At 40.2% G+C, this 17,779-nt stretch overlaps 2 protein-coding genes across 2 annotated transcripts in view; both read left to right on the top strand.

The window, feature by feature from the left end:
- Nucleotides 1-2,412: 2,412 nt before the first annotated feature.
- On the top strand, nt 2,413-8,458 carry LOC129012606 (acidic mammalian chitinase-like). Its single transcript, XM_054448474.1, is given in 11 exon segments — nt 2,413-2,437; nt 2,877-2,906; nt 3,899-4,100; nt 4,769-4,825; nt 4,921-5,086; nt 5,331-5,455; nt 5,636-5,759; nt 6,415-6,600; nt 7,097-7,216; nt 7,332-7,473; nt 8,121-8,458. Coding segments are annotated over 11 exon segments (1,449 nt in total). The 3' UTR covers nt 8,393-8,458.
- Nucleotides 8,459-13,166: 4,708 nt separating this feature from the next.
- Nucleotides 13,167-17,779, top strand: part of CHIA (chitinase acidic) — a 29,478-nt gene continuing 24,865 nt past the window's right edge. Inside the window, exon 1 of the mRNA XM_054448418.1 lies at nt 13,167-13,243. The gene's annotated coding sequence lies outside the window, so the exon portion shown is untranslated. The remainder of the gene's footprint in view (nt 13,244-17,779) is intronic.

Below are 17,779 nucleotides of genomic sequence, written 5' to 3'. Positions count from 1 at the left end.
CTCCTGGGTTCAAGTGATTCTCATGCTTCAGCCTCCCAAGTAGTTGGGACTACAGGCATGAGCCATCACACCCAGCTAATTTTTGTATTTTCAGTAGAGACGGGATTTCACCATGTTGGCCAGGCTGGTCTTGAACTCCTCACCTCAAGTGATCACCGCCTCAGCCTCCCAAAGTGCTGGGATTATAGGAATGAGCCACTGCGCCTGGCCTATTTTACTTTTAAGAACAAGGAAGACTTTAAGCATTCTAAAACACAACTAGGGAGGCACAGGAGAAAACAGTGGTGATCTGGGAAAGCTGGAATACAAGAGGAGTGAAACCACTTACCTTCCTGCAGGTGCTCCTAACGTACACAGTGCCTCAGTGCCTCTGTCTTATGGCTATGAGCTTTACAGCAATCTTTCTCAAACTGTAAAAAGGCCTAACTAAAATCCATCTTGCAATTCCTAGCACTTGCATTAAGGTAGGCAGCATGTCTACACATCCTTCTGTAGGATGTGACTTTAAAAATATCAGAAGATTTTTTACGCAAAAGATGCCCTTGTGCCAGCCTGCTTTTTCATGTGTAAAATACAACAGTTACTCCTACTAAAATTAATTTATTTGGTGCTCAGTGAATGTCTATTTAGAAGCCCTATTTTGCATAGGAAATAGACTTTAGGTACAACATGGGAATTAACATGGGTTTGACTAGTATTGGGTTTTTTTGGAGGACTGGTATTCTTAAGGAGTTTTTAAACAGAAGATAAGGCACATGTGCAAATAGTCTATAATGATTATTATTTGTGAAGTGTTTATTATGCACCTGATTCTTTACAAATATTTCATTTAATGCTTACAACTGCCATGCAAAGTAGGCATTTGTATCCCAATTTTACAAATTAGGAAACCGAGATTAAGGAACTGTCCCAATTTCTCAAACCAAATGAACAATAGAAAGAATTTGAACCTCAATGGTAGAAAGAATTTGAACTCCAATATGTGTGGCCTTTTCCACTGGTTCCACATTTCTTCCCTACCAATGGTTCATAAAAAGAAGCAGTGAGTTTTCCGAATGGTACAAACAAAATACCAGAGAAGTAGAGGTGAGGAAGGTAGTCACTTTCAGGTGTGATGATTGCGGAAGGTGTCATGGGGGAAAGCCACTGAGGTGGGCCTTTAATGGAGTGGGAGGTGGGTACAGGAGGACAATATTCTATATTCTAGACAGAGGGAATGGCCTCAGCAGGAGGGTGAAGATGAGACCATTTTTGAGTGTGGAGAACAGTATAACTTAATATGCAAGATTTAAATTGAGAGGCTAGCAGAAGGCAAGGCAGAAAGTTAAATTGAGGCAAGTTTGTGGAGTCGATGACAGGCGAAGGAGAAAGAACTCTATGAGGCAATAAGGAGCTGTTAAACTCTGTCCCCCAACTCCAAGGATTTGGAGCCATATACAGAAAAGATCTAGAAGAAAAAGAAGGGAGCTACAGTGCACTGTCACAGTGCAGAACTCTGACAGAAGTGGCAGCAGGGAATGGAATTGATGATTCCAAGGAGAAGGGGAACTCTAAGACCAAAAAGAAGAGGACTATAGATTTCAGTGACCAATGGGTTTTGGAGAGTAGAAGAAATGTATGAATCACAAAAACTATAGTGGTGAGAGCCTGGGTGATCAAGAGAACTTTGGAACCACACACAGAAATGTGGGCAACAGGAAGAGGTGCTGGCTTAGGGGAAAGAACCACCTGGAAAGTGTCAGCCACACAGGGTCTGTGGTCAGGTATGTTACACCGGGGGCCCTGGGGCAGGCTGAATCCAAGGAAGTATCACAAAGGAAAGGAGCCTCCTGAGAAGAGAAGAACCAAGTGAAGGCCACTTCAGGGGTAGAGGGCTGGGAAAGGGTAGGAGAAATAGAAGTAGAAAAATCAACAGAAGGAAAAGAGGTCAAATTTGGGGTCAAAAAGACAGAGTAGGTAATGACCCTCTATAGCCTTTGCTTAAGGAGGAAACTTTGTTCTTACAATGAGTGAATGAATGACTGCAAAGAATAAATGAATGCAAAGTTACTCAATGCTTCCATCTGACAAAGAGTGAGTGAAATAGCCAATCAGCTGCTTCACTATCCAAATGGAGAATATAGCCCACTGTACATAAGCCATTTTGAATTATATAAGCTACTCCCATAATGGAGCTTATTAGTGTGGTTCCTGGGCTTGAGCCCAATCTTTTCTTCTTGTGAAATGAAATCAAGATAGTATTGTTTCCCTGTCAATAATGGGTTCTTAAATGGGCTTGAGCTTTGTGAGCACTGCCAATATCAACACTTACTTTAGAGGCAATCTCGATAAAGGAGAATCTGATAAGGCACAAGAGAGGGCAAAGAGGGTGTAAATGACAGGTTGGATGAGGGACACTACCACTGAGGCAACATGGCCAAGCTCACCCTCCTCACTGGTAAGAGATCGTCTCATCTCTGTACCTCTGAATGACTCTCTCCGTCTTGTTTTTCTGCCCCTTTAAAACTCTTTTACCCTCAAATTTAAACCAGATCAACTGAGATTTTTGCTTTTGGCAAAAGTACGGGGATGTACTGAACAGGGGGACAGCCCCAAATTGCCTGGTGATAGGTTTCTCACTGCCCTGCTGTCCCCCTCCCTTCACCAAGCCCCAAAGGCTCATGGCACTTTAATGGTCTTTTGAATGGAAATAGAGGGGAGTGGGTTTCCAGGACAAATCCAGAGGCTTTGCCAGCCTCAGTAGGTTGGTCATCTACAGAGGATCTTAAAAGAATGAAAAATAGAAAAAGCTTCCTACTGCTTAAGTGGGGTGACTAATGTATAAAGGCTACTCCACTCACATTCCTCCAGTTCATTATTCTCTCTGTTGCTTTAAGGTCTGCTCCTTGTGCTGACAGCTGAGATAGGTAGGTATATTTCTCGGGATGAAACACTATATTGTTCCTCTTTTGCTTCTTCATAATTTGGAAACTCAGTACGGCGCTGTGTCCTTCCACATCAGACAAAGAATATTAACTACTCACTAGAGAGTTCGAAATTCCCTAACCAAGTTTAAACGATTGATACCGTTGGCCTAAAAATCCCAAAGCAGAAACCAACTAGATGGCAGTCTTAAAGAATACATGTTAACAATAAAAACGAATGTGGTGAGGCAGCTACATGGTGTCCTCTGCTCTTAAAACATTTTTAAATCTGTCATCTTACTGAGTTTTAAAACAACTCTTCTTTGAGAGGTGTACAGGAAAGGCATTACCACTCCATCTCACAGATCAGTTAACCAGGGCAGAGATAAGACATATGACCTGACCTAGGTAATACAGAGAGTTCATGGAAGAATCTGAGCTAGTAGCCAGGGCCCTTGGCTCTTGGTGGATGACTCATTTCCCCCTGGGTGGAATTACTCAGGGAGATATCTAAAAGGGCTAAATAGGCTTATACTATCATCCTTTCTGTGTCTCAGTTTCCAAATGGGTTAAAATGAGAAAACAATAATACCTCTCTCACAGGGTTTTGGTGAGGATTCATGAGTAAATATAAGTAAATTTCTCAGAGCAATGCTTGGCACGTAAGCTCCCGCATAAGGGAGCTAGAATACATCTAACTCATAGTTTACTAGCTTTAAAGTTCTATTTCAGCTAAAGGCACTGGTTTCTAAGGTTATTAATTCTCTCTTGGAGGAACAGAGCTATCTCTAAGAGGTATCTTCAGCCCTGAATTGCCTGCTCATTATTGCCTGCAAATTATATAATTATAGGTTTGCTGCAACATAAAGTTCTTACTACTTTTCCCCTTTCCTTTGAGACTTCAGATAGGGAAATCATTTGGAAATCTGTGGTTTTTAAAGAAATCTGTGACTCACTAGGGAGCTTGTCTCTCACCTTCTTCCTCTGAGTAACAGGCTCTGCCTACCAGCTGACATGTTACTTCACCAACTGGGCCCAGTACTGGCCAGGCCTGGGGCGCTTCAAGCCTGACGACATCAACCCCTGCCTCTGTACCCACTTGATCTACGCATTTGCTGGGATGCAGAACGATGAGATCACCACCATTGAATGGGATGACGTGACTCTCTACCAAGCTTTCAATGGCCTGAAAAACAAGTAAATGACAGAAAACCTGAGTTTCAAATCTTTTAACCTTTAAGGACAGTTTAAGCAAGATCTTCCACAGCAGACTTCAGGCTGAAATTCCAAACAGGCCAACAAGCAGATAAATTCAGCTTTCTTATTATTTCAAGTGCAAGAATGACTCTAATTTTAAGGGGAATGGCTGGCTCACAGAAGCTAGCTGCCAACTAAAGCCCAGCTCAGTTGCCAAGGGAAGCTTGTAAGTCCAACTACTGGTGGACTCAGTTGAGAACAATCTTCCACTTAGAAGCAATCCAAAGCTGGCATTGATAAAGCATCCAGTCTCCTTGGTCAGGAGATTCACTCCTAGGGAAATAATTGGAACTGTGGAGGCATTGGGGTGCAGCAAACCAACATGGCACATGTATACCTATGTAACAAAACTGCATGTTGTGCACATGTACCCTAGAACTTAAAGTATATTAAAAAAAAAAGAACTGTGGAGACATTGAAACATACCAATCATAGTCACCTACTCCAACATTCATAAGTAGGAAATAAGGATAAGAACAAAGATAAACCAGGATGAGAGGCTGCATGACGTTTTCCTGGCTTCTTGCTCACTATTGCAGCTAAATGTTGAAATGGCTTCCCTTTCTTTTCATTTGTTCTGATAAAACACTTTGTTTCTTTTCCCTCAGAAATAGTCAACTGAAAACTGTCTTGGCTATTGGTGGCTAGAACTTTGGCACTGCTCTGTAAGTTCTCTTTGGAGATGGCTTCCTAGGTTGATTTTACTCCAAGGTGTTGGGACCACCAAGGTCTCACCCTGCCTTCTTTTGGTCTCCCTCAGTTTCACTGCCGTGGTTTCCACTCCTGAGAACTGCCAGACTTTCATCAACTCAGTCATCAAATTCCTGCGCCAGTATGAGTTTGACGGGCTGGACTTTGACTGGGAGTACCCTGGCTCTCGTGGGAGCCCTCCTCAGGACAAGCATCTCTTCACTGTCCTGGTGCAGGTGAGCTAAGTTCCAGATCATTTTGACTGGAAAGCATACACCCATCTCATATGAAAGATCACTGGGACCTTAAACCTAGTTTCCTACAATTTTATTTGGGGTGAAGGACCTGAAAATCCTATTCCAGTAAGGATGCTGAGGAATGAATGGAAGGATGGAAGAGGTTAATTTAATTCAGCGTCATGAACCTCATGAAAGTAAACTTAAAGTTACTATTCACAGACTTTCTCCTGCTCCTGTACAGGAAATGCGTGAAGCTTTTGAGCAGGAGGCCAAGCATATTAATAAGCCCAGGCTGATGGTCACTGCTACAGTAGCTGCTGGCATCTCCAACATCCAGTCTGGCTATGAGATCCCCCAACTGTCGCAGTGAGTGATGTGCCTTATCTTCAAACCCCTGGAGGTGTCACTCGGGCAGACTAGACTTGTCTTTGGTTTGTCTTGCTATTCAGGGACCTTGTTTAGGAGGCTTTGGAAGTGGTGCCTTTTGCCTGCACAGGTATGGGAAATAACCATCAGAATGATTTTAAATCCTCTACCCCACCTCAGGTACCTGGACTACATCCATGTCATGACCTACGACCTCCATGGCTCCTGGGAGGGCTACACTGGAGAGAACAGCCCCCTCTACAAATACCCGACTGACACTGGCAGCAACGCCTACCTCAATGTGGTGAGTCCCTGTACAGATGCAGATGCAGACCAGAGATGATGATGAAAATCACATAGAGATTCAGGCACAAAAGGCATCATAAATTTAGTGGTTTTCTCAAATGGGAAATTAGGCTGCCATAATTAATTAATTATTCTCATTTACTAAAAAACTTGCCTATTTATTAACACCATACTGATAATTTTACCTAATATGAAAGAAGATTAATAACAAGTGCATTGTTTTTTAATAAAAGAAAATGATATGCCACTGCTCCTATTTCACTAAATTATAAAAGGCTTTTTCCACCTTTCCCCTTTTGCTGTTTCCCTTTTGCCTTACCCATTTTCTACTGTTGTAATCCCTTGCCCATGTATATCATATAGAATTTCAGCCATTAACTAATGAATCATACCAGGAATATCATTTTAAAAGCTCTGCTCTTCTATCATATATTTTTTATCCGAAGGGTATATGTAAAGCCTGCATGTTATTAAAAGAATTTAGTTGAGAATAAGACCTACCACTTTAACAGATATATGTCAGTGATGCTCTAAAATATGTTGCAAGTACTTTGTACAGTGGGCACAACCAAACCGAAAAAAGTTTCGCTAATAATTAATCACTAGGCCATCAGCTGTGGGTGAGAACTCTAGCTAACCCACTGCCATTGCAGGATTATGTCATGAACTACTGGAGGGACAATGGGGCCCCAGCTGAGAAGCTCATTGTTGGATTCCCAGCCTATGGACACACCTTCCTTCTGAGCAACCCCTCCAACCATGGAATTGATGCCCCTACCACTGGTCCTGGCCCTGCTGGACCCTATACCAGGCAGTCTGGGTTCTGGGCCTACTATGAGGTATACACTCAGAAATGTTAGAGGAAATGTGGCTTTCTCTTGGTCCATGTAGCTAATAATATGAGCAATATTCAACAGTTCTTGGATTGGAGCTGAAAGTGGATGTTTGTGGCTATCTATAAGGGAGGCAAGATAAGCCCCCCTGTTGCACCACTTTAATTGGACCTTCACTAGGGTCCTTTGAGGCTAGATTCCAAACACAGAGAGTGTAGGAAAGCAGGCTATCATTAGTGAGAGTATATCAATCTGTAGACACTTCTGACTGCCAGGGCATTCCTTGATATAAGAGTTTCTCCCCACATTGAAAATAAATTACTCAAAAGGGGTAAACAAACAGGATCCCAAATAACTAAGAAATTTGCTGGTAAAGCCATAGACCTTCATTTTCAAGGAGTTTTTATGCAACACTCCTCTACTGTCCCTTCCCCATGTCCTTTTACCTCTGCCACCACGAGGACACTGCCTGCCTCTTGACCTGTTCCTTATATTCTGTTAGATCTGTACCTTCCTGAAGAGTGGAGCTACTGAAGTATGGGAGGCTCTTGAGAATGTTCCCTATGCCTACAAAGGAAATGAGTGGCTTGGATCCGATAACACCAAGAGTTTCCAAATCAAGGTAGACTGTGTTCTATGGGCTGTTGTTGCCTGTGAGCATGTTCCCATTATAGTCCTGGAGCCACAGCTCAGCCTCGGTGTCTGTACATAACTGACTTCCTTTCTAATTACCAGAGGCCGATTGGCTAAAGAAGAACGACTTTGGAGGTGCCATGGTCTGGGCCATTGACCTGGATGATTTCACAGGCACTTTCTGCAACCAAGGAAAATTCCCTCTGATCACCACCCTGAAGGATGCTCTGGGCCTGCAGAGTACAGGTGAGTTAGGGAGTGAGAAGGGACACTAAGCCTCAGACTTGAGAGAAATTCCAAAGGTTCTTTGGGAGTCATGGGGCCGTTGCACAAGTAATTGTCTGACTTTGTCCATTCCTATCTGGTAACAATTGATTAATGGTGGGAAGAACAAACAGGGCTCTTCACCATTTCTTCCTTCCTTCCTTCATTTCACAAGCAATTTTTGAACATCTATTACATATACAGGGCTCTGTAGGTTCCACAGGTGATCCAAATGCATAAATATCCATATCTACTCTATGGAAATTTACAATCTAGTGAGAGAAATTGGATTTACAAAAATTGCAAAGGTAGACAACAATACAGAAGATATTATGTGATACTGTGCCCCCCAAAAGAATAAATAACCTTCTTGTGCGTTCATGATAAATAAAAATTTCAATCAGTAAGATGTAAGGAGGAAAAAATGCACTGTGACTTGAAGGATGAGGAAGGAGTTGGTAAGCAAAGGGGTGAGTGGAGCAGGAAGGTATATCAGATCAGAAGACTGAAATATGCAGAGACATAGAAGGAGGAGCCAAGAACAAAATCCAGGGTACTAGCTCTCATGCATCAGGTATCACTGGCTAAAAGCAAGGAGGTTCAGGATTTGTTTTCTTTTTTCTTCTCAGGTTGCAAAGCTCCAGCCCAACCCATTGCTCCCATTGCCGAGGCAAACATCACACGCGGTGTCAGCCACAGTGGTAGCTCTGGGGGCTGCTCTGGCAGGAGCTCTGGGGGCAGCCCCAGAGGTAGTGGATTCTGTGCCAACAGGGCCAGTAGCCTGTACCCTGACCCCACTGACAAGAATGCCTTCTATAATTGTATGAAGGGAAAGACTTTCACTCAGCGCTGCCAGGCTGGCCTTGTCTTCGATACCTTCTGCTCCTGCTGCAGCTGGTGATAACATTTTTCAGATATCACCTCACCCAGCCTCAGAAGTTGTTGTGCAATAAAAGGTTGAGTATTACTGTACAATCACTTCTGCTTCTTTACTGTAGGATCTTAGATGTAATTGATCCCTATTTCCCAATGATATACAGTTGCTCCACCAGCCCCCAAGCCTGCAGCATGCACTGCTATTCCTGGATGTTGGGTAGTGGAAGCAGGGGGATTAAAGGAAAATACATGGTCTCTTCATTCTCAAAACATGTATTCAGATGAAGGCTGGGGAGCCCAAGAATGTAAGACTCAGATAACAATGACCCATAAACAAATGTCATTTTAAAATGATTGATTTGCCCTTTTTGCTGAGAATGCACAATTAGGAGGCTATTGCAGTGATTCAGGGGAGAGGTGCAGGCTCAGAACAAAGTAGTAGCAGTAGAAGTGGTCAGAGGTGATTGAATTTCAGCTGTATTCTTAAGATTTGTTAAGCCAGCAGGTTTCTTTATAGGTTGTATGTAGAATGTGGGAGACAAAAAGGGGAGCCAAGGATAATTTCAACATTTTGGCTTAAGAAATTGCAAATATGAAATTATCATCAACTGAAATGCAGAAAGCTAAAAGTAGAGTACATTATGAAGGAAGAGCAGAAGTTCAACTTTGGACATGTTGAATTTAAGATTGCTATTGGGTTTCTAAGTGGAGAGGTGGAGTAGATAGTTGGACATAACATTTTTAGAGGTAGTTGGTATTTAAAGTCAATAGATTAGATGAGATCACTAAGGGAGACAGAGAAAGGAAAGCGTTCAAGGACTAAGCCCTGAGCATTTCAGCATTCAGAGGGAGGCTGGAGAGAAGAGTAGGAACAAGTAATGAAGACCAAAAAAGGAGGGCTAAGTGAGGTAGAAGGAAAACCAAGTGTCAAGTATCCTGAAAGCCAAGGAAAGAAACATATTAAGGAGGAGAAAGTGATCAAGTTTGTCAAATACTACTTAGGTCAGGTCAGAAGAATTCTGAGAATTGACCACTATGTTTAACAACCTGTAGATCATTGACAAACTTGACAGAAGTGGGGTTGGTAAACATCTTGGTGGCAAATGCCTGAGTGCAGTAGGTTTCAGAGAGAATGGAAAGGTAAGAATTGAAGACAGTAAGGATACAAAAACCTGTCTTATATGTGTTAAAGGGAAGCAAAAAATGGGATTAAGAATAAAACATTATGGAAAACAGAAGCTGAATTTATGTTTTCAAACCCACATTTACTTATTTAGAGGTATGGGAGATAAAAATCTAACATTCTTTCCATACCTCTCACTTTCTTATTTTTATTATTATTTTCAGAGACAAGGTCTCATTCTGTTCCCCACGCTGGAGTACAAAGGCATGAACATGGCTCACTGCACCCTCGACCTCCTGGACTCAAGCAATTCTCCAGCCTCAGCCTCCTAAAGTGCTGGGATTACAGGCATGAGCCACCACATCCAGCCCCAAATTTTTAATATCACTTTGTTTTATAACAGAACTGAAGTCCTATATTTAAATCAATGCAATATTCATCCCCTATACTTACACTACAGCTTATCCAATATTCATTTATTTAATTATCTTGTTGTTTGTTTTGTTTTTGTTTGCCAAGAAGGACTTGGAGTATCTTCTATTTTCTTGCATGTATGAAAATGCCTGACTGTTGTCTTTATACTCGATTGGTAACTTTTTGGACATAGATATTGGCTCACTCTTTTACTCAAAATTTTGTAAATGTTACTACTTTTTATTCTGGCATTGAATATTGAGCTAGTTTTTTTCCTATGGCTCTTTCATTTACTTTTTCGGGTTTGGATGTTTTGTAGTTGAATAGTTTTTTCAAGTAATTCTGTGGCTGCCACAGGCCTTAAGTTCTTTTATATGTGAGAATATCTGCCTGTCTCCTCTGTTCTTGAAAAGTATACTTCAAGAATATTATACTTGGTAGAGTATAATATGATAGGCTTGTACTTTCTTTTCCTCAGAACTCTTCAGGTGTAGACAAAACTTCTTAACATTATTTCAAATCATCTCTGCCTTACCTTTTAATTCCAGTTGAAGCTACAGCCACCAATTCTGAATAAGCCTTAATGGTCTTCATGGCGTTATGGAATCTTACCTCAGATCTGTGTTGTGTACTTCTTGCTACCCTTCCTAGGGCTTCTGAGATACAGGTAGCCTTGAGTGATACAGGTAGCACTCAAGCAGATACAATCTAGACATGCAGCGGGGTTACTGTCACTTACAAAGATCAGGGGAACGTAATATTTCCACCTTTCCTCCCCTAATGTTCTAGAAGTGCATTTTGTAAGACTTCTAACACTATTCCAAAGGGATGGAGCATTTAGTTGTTTCTACCAGTGGCTAATATGATAAAAGCTTGTTTTTATTGGCCCTCCCTTCTTCCCTGTTTCACTCCCATGTCTCTTACTTATTCCTTGCATTCCACTCCCAAATTACTCTCACATGAGCTACTTCCAGGTGAACTTAGCCTAAGATAGTAGGCATTGCTCCATTGTGTCCTGGCATTGAATATTGTTGTGGGGATGTTTGAAGACAGTGGATAATCACTACCCTTTCTTTAATCCATACTTTTAAAGTTATTTGATTTTTTTCCTGTGAGTGCCTGAAGAATTCATGATTTATTTTTGAAGTTCAATAACTTAACCAGGTTATGCCTTGTTTATGATGGTTTTTGTCAATTTCTCCTATAAAACAGTCGAGAGGTAAGAGTTAACTTGCCTGAGTTAACAGACCTGCAGGCGGCCTCCTGGAAAAGAAAGTTGGCCTGTTGCCTCTGGAAATCAGCTATAATCTATAGCCTAGGTCCTAATGCAATCCATCCTGGCAGAGAGCTGACCATGGTGAATGAGAACTTCAGCCAAGTTTACACCAAGCAGTTGTGCATAATCACGGGGTTGGATTACACCAGAAGAAAGCCAAGCGTTCTACCAATAGATGAATGCTAAGGTAGTAGATAAGACTGAAAGCCAAGGTTCTGCTATATCATACTGCTATTAGATCCCATATCCTAATCTCACTAAAGAAGAGTTTTGTTAAGAAGCTTAAAAGTCCCAACATCCAAGGCCCAGAGCCTCTTTCTCAGAGCTAGATATGTGCTATGTTAGATTGTTGTATGCTGCCGGAGAATAAAATAAACACCAGAGGATCACTCTTCTGCCATTGCTTCTGTCTCTGACTTTTTACCCAGAAAGTACTATTCCAGAAAGCCCAGTGTGCATGCTGCTCGGCTACTCACCCTGGATCACTTGACAATTGGTGTAGAGAGCTGGATGTCAGACTAGGGGCACCTACCATGGCCGTCTAGAAGTGAACCAAGGGACTTGGGATTTAAAAAGCGTTTCTCAGATGATCCCATCACTTTCAGAGATTGGTATGGCAGTCATGGGGACTAGTCTACTAAATTCCTGAAGATACAGAGTGGTAAAAGTGATACTGAGTAGTTAAGATCATCGAGCCTAGCATTCCCTGATTGTTATTATTGGCCTTGGAAGAATTAGCTCTAAGGAGGCAGACCGAGGGGAGCTTGACTCAGCATCTCGAATGAAATTACAATTTGAAAACTTTGGTGAATGTGAAATGATTTATATATGGTCTTATCCAAGCAGGATCAAACAAATTCCGTCCTCTGACCCTCTTCCTATGACTGATAGGATCAGTTCAAGATGGCACAGGTTGTCATGTTGTTAGGGTGTTATGGGCTCCAGTTAAATGGGTGCAAAGGGAAGGAGAGACAAAGTATGTGACTTATGAGGTAAGTTCCCTCATAACAAGTGAAGAAGATAATCTGAAATAGGCTGATTGAACTAACAGAACTTCTGGGTAGACTCCCACTATAGCTCCATCTTAGAAAGTCTATGTGATTATGGCTTCTATATAAAGGGTTAAACATGATAAAATTGATGATGGTCCCTATCTTTGTCTATGGAAAAAAATATCCAGTGAGTTTTGGGGGAACTCATGACCCAAGTCATAATAGGAATTTCAGGCCTCATAAAGACATCACGGTTGAAGCAGAGGTGCTCTGTTTCCAGCAAAGCCCAATAGGAAGCTAACTTTTGCTTTTTGAAAGGAGGATTCCCCACCAGACTGGGAAGCAACAGTCTAGACTCCAGAGTCGGACACTGGACTTAAGTTGTTATCAGATGAATTTGCTCAGCTGCGTACTGCTGTGTTGCAAAATTAAATGGCATTAGATATGCTTACCTCAGCCCAAGGAGGGGTTTGCACCTTACAGCATACTGAATGTTTTGTGTATAGCCCTAACAGTTCTCACAATATTACTCACAAAGCCATGTTGGGTGTGGTTTTTATTAATTGTGCTTTTAATTCTGCTGTACTTAACCTGCATCTGTAAACTATATCAAATATCCCTTCCCCATGTATCTGTAAGGGTATTTTCCTGCAATTGAGTATAAAATTGAGGCCAAATGTGGAGGAATAGTTAAATATTAAATTTGAACTCAACTGAACATGGACACAAACAATGGTCACCAAGTCCCGGAACAGGTTGTGTGAGCCCCTTGAGGTGTTCATCCAGCACTGTTTTGGAAAAATCTCTATTTCAATCTATTCCTATATGTTAGTAATTGAAAAACAATAGACAATCTCAAAAAACAAGTTGACCTTTTTGCGTTCCTTGAACCTAGTTGTGAAGGGCCCTCGTTACTGGGCCTCATGCCAAACAACTCATTACAAAAACAGCTAGAGTCCCAGACGGTGCCAAAGCTTCATGAAACCTCTCCTCGTCTGTGCACGAACAGGTGGCCGACTCTGGAGCCCAGGATGTTGCTTTCCAGTCTGGTGGTGAATCCTCCATAGTCTGGTGAGTGTAAATGTATATATATATATATATCTTTTCCCTTCTCCCTTTCCCATTGCAATTTGATTCTAGTATCAATTTGCTTATTATATCAAGTTGCTTATTATATCATTTGCTTATTATGTCTGCATTCCATTTATGTGGGATAAAGGTTGTTTACCCTTAAAGGTATTGTGTGTGTGTCTTTTCTTCTCCCCTCACACATCTCTCACACAGATCATTTTATACCCAAAGGGATATAAATCATTCTACTATAAAGACACATGCACACGTATGGTTATTGCAGCACTATTTACAATAGCAAAGACATGGAACCAACCTAAATGCCCATCAATGATAGACTGGATAAAGAAAATGTGGTACATATACATCACGGAATACTATGCAGCCATAAACAGGAATGAGATCATGTCCTTTGCAGGGACTTGGATGAAGCTGGAAACTATCATCCTCAGCAAACTAACACAGAAACAGAAAACTAAACACCGCATGCTCTCACTCATAGAGGGAGTTGGAACAATGATAACACATGGACACAGGGAGGGGAACAAGAAACACTGGGGCCAGCTGGGAGGTTGGGGGCAAGGGGAGGGAGAGCATTAGGACAAATACCTAATGCATGTGGGGCTTAAAACCTAGATGACACGTTGATAGGTGCAGCAAACCATCATGGCACACGTATACCTATGTAACAAACCTACACATTTTGCACTTGTATCCTGGAACTTAAAGTAAAACTTTTTTTAAAAAGGGGGAAAAAAAGAAAATATATAGCAAAATGAAACTGGAATTTCCAAATCAATTAGTATTTTATTTAAACATCTATATTTTAAAAATAATTGTAATAATGAGAATACATAGACACAGGGAAGGGAGCAACACACACTGGGGCCTGTCGGGGGAGTGGGGGTAGGGAAAGCATCAGGATAAAGAGCTAAAGCATGTGGGGCTTCATACCTAGGTGATGGGTTGATGGGTGCAGCAAGCCACCATGGCACACGTTTACCTATGTAACAAACCTGCACATCCTGCACATGTATCACGGAACTTAAAATAAAATAGAATTAAATTAAATCTTAAAAATAACAATAATTGTAATAAATTTATATTTGAAACAGGTAAGGTATTTAATTCATACACAATGTTTTGTGTGCAAACTCCCCTTTCCCCTACAATTACTCCTCAGCTATCCAAGGACTTGAGGTCCTCAGATTGGGAAAAATGACATTAACTAAAATTTATTAAATAACTAATGTGTGCTAGGCCCAGTGCTAGGTAGGTTATTTCATTTAATTCTCACAACAACCCTATAAGACAACAACTATTATTATCCATACATAATAAATGAGGAAATTGAGGTTCACAGGTGAAATAACTTGTCTAATGTCACATATCTAGAAAGGAGGAGAACCAAAATTGGAATATAAGTCAGCGATTCAAGAGACCATGCTGATATTCTGTTCTGTCATATGGCAACCTTTGTGCTGGACAGGTGTGGGAGAATGCTCTCTGCCATTGACTGACATTAGTTATTCTAACAGTCTTACCCTCTTCGTATATGAATAAACTGGCATTCTCACTTAGATTGACTGCATGGGCCAGTCTCCGTTGTCTTTTTTTCAATGTTTTAAAAATGTTTTTCTTGTGGTAAAGTAGACCAAAACAAATTACCAACTTAAATATTTTAAGTGTACAGTTCGGTGGTACTAAATACATTCATAATGTTCTTCAGCCATCTCTCCTTTCCATCTCCATAATTCTTTTCATCATGTAAAACTCCAGCTCTATACTCATTAACCAGTAAGTCCCCATTTCCCCCTCCCCCAGCTCCAGGAAACCACTATTCGACTTTCTGTCTCCATGATTTTGACTATTCTAAGTATTCACATAAACAGAAAAATCATATAGTATCTGTATTTTAGGTCTGGCTTTTTTCATTGAGCATAATGTGTCAAGGTTCATCCATGTTGTAGCAAGTCAGAATTTCCTTTTAAAGGCTGAATAATACTTTATTGTATGTATATATAACAGTTTTGTTATCCATTCATTCATTGAAGGACACTTGAGTTGCTTGCATGTTTTAGCTATGGTGAGTAATGTTACTGTGAACATGGGTGTACAAATATTTCTTTGACACCAAGCTTTCAGTTATTTTGGATATACCTAGAAGCAGAATTGCTGGATCATATGGTAATTCTATGTATTTTTTTTAGGAACTTCCATACTCTTTTCCATAGCAGCTGTACCATTTTACATTCCCACCAACAGGGCACAACTGCTCCAATTTTTCCACATCCTTGTTAACACTTATTATTTTCTGTTTTTTGATAGTAGCCATCCTAGTGGATATGAGGTGATATCTCATTGTAGATTTGATAGGCATTTCCTTAATGATTAATGACATTAAGCATCTTTTTATGTGTTTATTGGCCATTTCAATATCTTCTTTGAAGAAATATATATTCAAGTCCTTTGTCCATTTTTGAATCAAGTTGTTTGGTTGTGTGTGTGTGTCATTGAATTTTAGAAGTTCTCTCTATATTCTGAATATCTCTTATCAGATAAACTCTTTGCAAATATTTTCTACCATTCCGTGAGTTGCACTTTTACTCCGTTTGCATTGTCTTTTGATACACAAACATTTAAAATGTTCATGAAGTCCAATTTGTGCATTGTATTCTTTTGTTGTCTGTGATTTAGGTGTCATATCCAACAAATCTTTGAAAGTCCAATGTCATGAAATGTTTGCCCTATGTTTTCTTCTAAGAATTTTATACTTTTAGGTCTTACATTTAGGCCATTGATCTGTTTTGAGTTAATTTTGCCTATGATGTTAGAAAATGGCCCAAAAACATCAATGGGGCCCGATGTGGTGGCTCATGCTTGTAACTCCAGTGCTTTGAGAGGCCAAGGTGGGCAGATTGCTTGAGCTCAGGAGTTCAAGACCAGCTTGGGCAACATGGCAAAACCCTATCCCTATAAAAAATACAAAAAAATTAGCCAGGCATGGTGGCACATGACTGTGGTCCCAGCTAATCAGGAGGCTGAAGTGGGAGGATTGCTCGAGCCCAGGAAGTCAAGGCTGCAGTGAGCTATGATCATGCCACTGCATTCGAGCCTGGGTGACAGAGTGAGACCCTGTCTCAAAAAACAATGACAACAAAGAAACCATCATTGGGATTTCGATAGGGATTGCATTGAATCTGTACATCATTTAGGTAGTATAGACATTTTAACAATATTGAGTCTTCCAATTCATGAACATGGGGCATGTTTCCATTTATTCATATCTTCTTTAATTTATTTGAACAGCATTCTATAGTTTTCATTGTACAAGTCTTTCACTTCATTAAGTTAATTTCTAAGTATTTTACTCTTTTTGATGCTATTGTAAATGAAATTATTTTTATAATTTTTATTTTTTGATTTTCATTGTTAGTTTATAAAAATGCAACTGATTTTTGTGTTGACTTTGTAACCTGTTATTTTGCTGAATTCATTTTTTAGCTCTGACAAAATTTTTTGTGTGGAATCTTTAGGGTTTTTCCTATATAAGACCACATCTGCAGGGACAATTTTACTACTTCCTTCCCAAATTGGATGCCTTTTATGTCTTATTTTTGCCCAAATGTTCTGGTTAAGACTATGTTGAATAGAAGTGGCAAAAGCAGCATTCTTATCTTGTTGCTGATCTTAGAAGAAAAGCTTTCAGTCTTTCACCATTGAGTATGATATTTGCTATGGATTTTTCAAACATAGCTTTTATTATGTTGAGGTAGTTTGCTTCTATTTCTAGTTTGTTTTTATTATGAGAGGGTATTAACTTTTGGCAAATACTTTTTCTGCATCAATTGAGATGATTATGACATTTTTTCTTCATTCTTTTAATGTGGTGTATTACAGTCATTGATTTTCATATGTTGAACCATTTCTTGCATTCCATGAATAAATCCCTCTTGAACACAGTGTATAATCCCTTAACATCCTGTTAAATTCAGTTTAATAGTATTTTGTTGAGGATTTTTGCATCAATGTTTATAAGGGATTTTGGTCTGTAGTTTTCCTGTATATTTATCTGGCTTTGATATTATGGTAATGCTGGACATATAGAATGAATTGGAAAGTGTTTTCTCCTCTTCATTTTTTTGGAAAAGTTTGAAAAGGATTGGTGTTAGTTTGTCACTAATGTTTGATAGATTCACCTCTCAAGTCATCTGGTCTACAGCTTTTTTTTTGTTGGAAGCTTATTGCATTTTATTATTTTTCTGAGACAGGATCTCACTCTGTCACCCAGGCTGCAATGCAGTGGCACAATCACAGCTCACTGCAGCCTCAGCTTCCCAGGCTCAAGTGGTTCTCCTACCTGGGCCTCCCAAAGTGCTGGGATTACAGGCATGAGCCATCATGCCCAGTGTAAGATTTTTGGTTACTAATTAAATCTCCTTAGTAGTTATAGGTCTATTCTAATTTTCTATCTTTTCATGATTTAGCTTTGTTAGGTTTCTTGTTTCTAGAAATTTGTTCATTTCATTTGGATTA

This window comes from Pongo pygmaeus, chromosome 1 (assembly GCF_028885625.2).
Source record: "Pongo pygmaeus isolate AG05252 chromosome 1, NHGRI_mPonPyg2-v2.0_pri, whole genome shotgun sequence".
In the NCBI taxonomy this organism is placed as follows: domain Eukaryota; kingdom Metazoa; phylum Chordata; class Mammalia; order Primates; family Hominidae; genus Pongo; species Pongo pygmaeus.
Note: the sequence above shows the minus strand (reverse complement) of the source record. Positions and strands in the feature narration are given on the sequence as shown.